The following is a 3,582-nucleotide window of genomic DNA, read 5'->3' as shown; positions in this document are numbered from 1 at the left end:
AAAGTCCCCTTAAATTACCTCGGTGTAGATGGAGATTGACACGTGTATGTATGACCTTACACACGTGTCCATGTGTGCGCACACCCCTCCCTCAGCATCCCTTAAGTGTTAGGACAGGAGGCTGACCCCCATCAGAACTCCAGTGTGCCCAGCCTCTGGCCTCCACGTGGACAGGCTGGGTCGCTCAGACCATGCATCACAGGGCTGCAGTGTGTGTGCTCTGGCTGGTCTGTAGTGAGGCTAGGAGAACCTGAGTGCGCCATGACCTGCATCTCCAGGCACCCTGCAGCCCATTCCACAGAGAAGGTGCATACAGTGGTTCTGCAGGACACTGCGTGGAGAGGACCTTCTGCACCCAAGTCCCTGTGCGGGGCCGCGCCCAACAAAGACACCTTGTGCAGGGCGAGGCTGGAGACATTGCCAGACAGTGCCCCGCGTAGGGTGTGGGCGCGGCTGTTTCTCGGGTTCCTCCTCCTCACACCCCTCCCGCAGACCAGTGACCGCAGAGCCCGCCCTCAGCCGCCTGCGAGTGCTGCTGCTGGACAGCCCCACGTCTCTAGGCCTGCCCCACCTGCCCATCCCTGACACCCCCTTCCTTCAGGTCCTGCTCCTGGCCCTCCCTGCCTCAGTCTGTCCCTGCCACTGCCTCGGCCTGGAGCCCCTTCCCTCCAGCCCCTGCCTGGTTCCGCTAGTACTCTCAGCCCGAGGAGCCTCAGTTCCTAGCCCTGCTCAGGGCCCCTTCTCCCCAGGCCTCGCCTATTCCCCGCACCCCGGGGAGGGCCCCCGCGCTCCAGTCTCCATCAGTCTCCATGGAGCAGCTGCTGCGCGCTGAGCTGCGGACTCGGACCCTGCGCGCCTTCGGGAGCCCAGGGGCTGGAGGCATCAGCGAGGGCCGAGCCTATGACACAGACGCGGGCCCGGTCTTCGTCAAGGTCAACCGCAGATCCCAGGTGCGAGCCAGAGCGGGGGGCTGCGTGCGAGATGGGGCTGGCAGCCTGGCCACCGTCGTCACTACCCGGGTAGGCCTGGGGACGCTGTCCTCTGCAGTGTCAGCACTGGCTGGAGGCCCAGTGGCTTTGGGGCTTTACGGAGGGATTAGGCTCCAGAGCTGCAGTTCCGGCCCTGGCCCCAGCCCCCAGCAGGTGGAAGGTGAGGGAGAGGCATTACCCCGACCCCTACCCGGGAGCTGGAATCCTCCGCTGGCCAGCTGTTAGGCCTGCGTTCACTACCTCCACACAGCATTCTTCTGGCCGTTTATGCTGGCCCCCTCGCCTCAAAAGGCCTGTGTGAGGCAGGGGCTGAAGTTTGGAGACTCCTGGGCAGCTGGGGACATCTGCTTTGTGGACCCCTCAGTGCTACAGGTTGGGAACTCCCACAAGGATGGAGGGAGTCCAAAGGGGCCTGGAGGAGGGGCTTAGAGAGGGACCTGGAGACCCAGTTGCTGGCCAGATTCTTCCATGTGACAGAGGGCCCCCAATTCCTACATGTTTGGACCTGGAACTCCCCAAATTTCCAACCTGTGGTGGGCCTGATGTCCTCCAATTCCCACTTGCTGTGGGCTTGGTGCTTTCCACAAAAACCCCACCTACTGTGAATTGAATCTTATTTTCCTTCTGCAGCTGTCAAACTCTGAACATTCCCGTGCCCCACGGTCACACTGAGACCCCTCATGCCCCATGGTCACCTTGAGCCCTCCTCATGCCCCATTGTCATTCCAGTCCTCTTATGTTCCCACAGGCACTCTGAGCCCCCCTCACACCCCACATTCACTCCAAGCTCCTGTCAGCCCCACAGTTACTCCAGTCCTCTCATGCCCCATGGTCACTCCAAGCCCTCAGCCCAAGGGTCACTTCTCACAACCCATGTCCACTCTAAGTACCCTCCATGCCAGATTATCACTCTAAGTCCCTTTCAACTCAGTGTGAGACTCCCTCAGCCCGATAGTCACTATGAACACCCCAGTGTCACTTTGGGCTCCCCCATGCCCCATGATTACTCCAAGCCTCCTCACCCCTGAGTTCCACCATCACTCTGAGACTCTCATGCCCCACCTCTCACTGTTCCCCCTACCTTACCATCCTTGTACCCCACATTTTCATAGCTCTTCCCACCACACCCTCCTGGCACCCACTGTCCCACAGCTCTTCCACCTTCCTCGCACCCTAACCTCTACAGCGGGGTGCACTGTGTGTCCTACCCTGGCACTCAGGCTGAACCTCCTTCCTGCAACCTTTTCTTGTTTGAGGGACCACTTTGCATCCCACTCCCTTCGGGCTGCACCGTCCTCCCACTAGATCAGCTCCAGTAATGAGAAGTCCTGAGGTCTTGTAAGTTTTGCTACCCCCTCAGGCCAGCGATCCAGGGCTGACATAGGTGTCTGATGCAGGCCCGGCAAATGTTTGAGGGCGAGATGGCCAGCTTGGAGGCCCTCCGGGGTACAGGCCTGGTGCGGGTGCCTCAGCCAGTGAAGGTGATCGACCTGCCAGGAGGCGGGGCCGCCTTTGTAATGGAGTACCTGAAGATGAAGGGCCTGAGCAGGTAAGTGCCCCTCCAAGAGCCCGTGTCTGCAGGAATATGTAGACATGTACGCACTCTCGTGTGCACAAAGGCATATGTACACACGTGTGCATGAGCGTTTGCGTGCAGGCAGGCACATGTACACAAAGCACAAGCATACACGCAGGCATATGTGCACACAGTGGCATATGTAGGCATATGCACACATGCACATGGGCACACATAGGTAGTACATGTACACACTGGTGCACACAGGTATTCACAGATATATGCACATGTGGACAGAGATACACACAGGCATATGTGCACACACATGGTACATACAGGGAATATGTACACATGCACATGGGTATTCACAGATATATGCATATATGGACAGAATATGTACACACATGTGGGCACATGCAGGCATATGTACACACATGTGCACACGTAGGCATGTGCACACACACAGGTACACATGGGGAAATGTACACACCCGTGCACACAGATTTTTACAGGTATATGCATGTGTGGACAGAGATACATGCAGGCATATGTACACACACGGGCACATGTACACACCTATGCACACGGGTATTCATAGGTATATGTACATGTGGACAGAGATAACAGGCATATGTACACACACACGGGTACACATGGGCACATGTACAAACCTGTGCAAATGGGTTTTTACAGGTACATGCATGTGTGGACAGAGATAACACGCAGGCATACGTACACACATATAGGCACATGTAGGCATATCTACACATGCACATGGGTACACAAGGGCACATGTACACACCCGTGCACACAGGTTTTTACAGGTATATGCATATGTGGACAGAGATACACACAGGCATGTGTACACATGTTGTTGTGATGTGCTGTCGAGTCGCTTGTGACTCATAGCGACCCTATGTACAACCGCTCTAAACTCTGCTCTGTCCTGTGCCAATCTCATTGTCTCTGACACACTCATCCCAATTGCCCTAGTCACCGAATCAATCCACCTCCCAGAGGGCCTTCCCCTCCTGCGCCTGCCCTCTACCCTCCCAAGCATGATGTCCTTCTCCAAGG

General features: G+C 56.9%; 1 protein-coding gene across 1 annotated transcript in view; it reads left to right on the top strand.

Annotated features, from left to right (window-relative positions):
• The first annotated feature begins 809 nt into the window (after positions 1 to 809).
• The window catches only part of FN3K (fructosamine 3 kinase), a 16,767-nt gene continuing 13,994 nt past the window's right edge, over positions 810 to 3,582 (top strand). The window contains exons 1-2 of the mRNA XM_006886117.1: positions 810 to 950; positions 2,387 to 2,538. Coding sequence (XP_006886179.1) covers positions 810 to 950; positions 2,387 to 2,538 — 293 coding nt within the window. The remainder of the gene's footprint in view (positions 951 to 2,386; positions 2,539 to 3,582) is intronic.

This window comes from Elephantulus edwardii, unplaced genomic scaffold (genome assembly GCF_000299155.1).
Source record: "Elephantulus edwardii isolate Elephantulus edwardi_28Jun2011 unplaced genomic scaffold, EleEdw1.0 scaffold00048, whole genome shotgun sequence".
Lineage (NCBI taxonomy): Eukaryota > Metazoa > Chordata > Mammalia > Macroscelidea > Macroscelididae > Elephantulus > Elephantulus edwardii.
The sequence above is the reverse complement of the archived record's forward strand: the minus strand, read 5'-3'. Positions and strand labels throughout refer to the sequence as shown.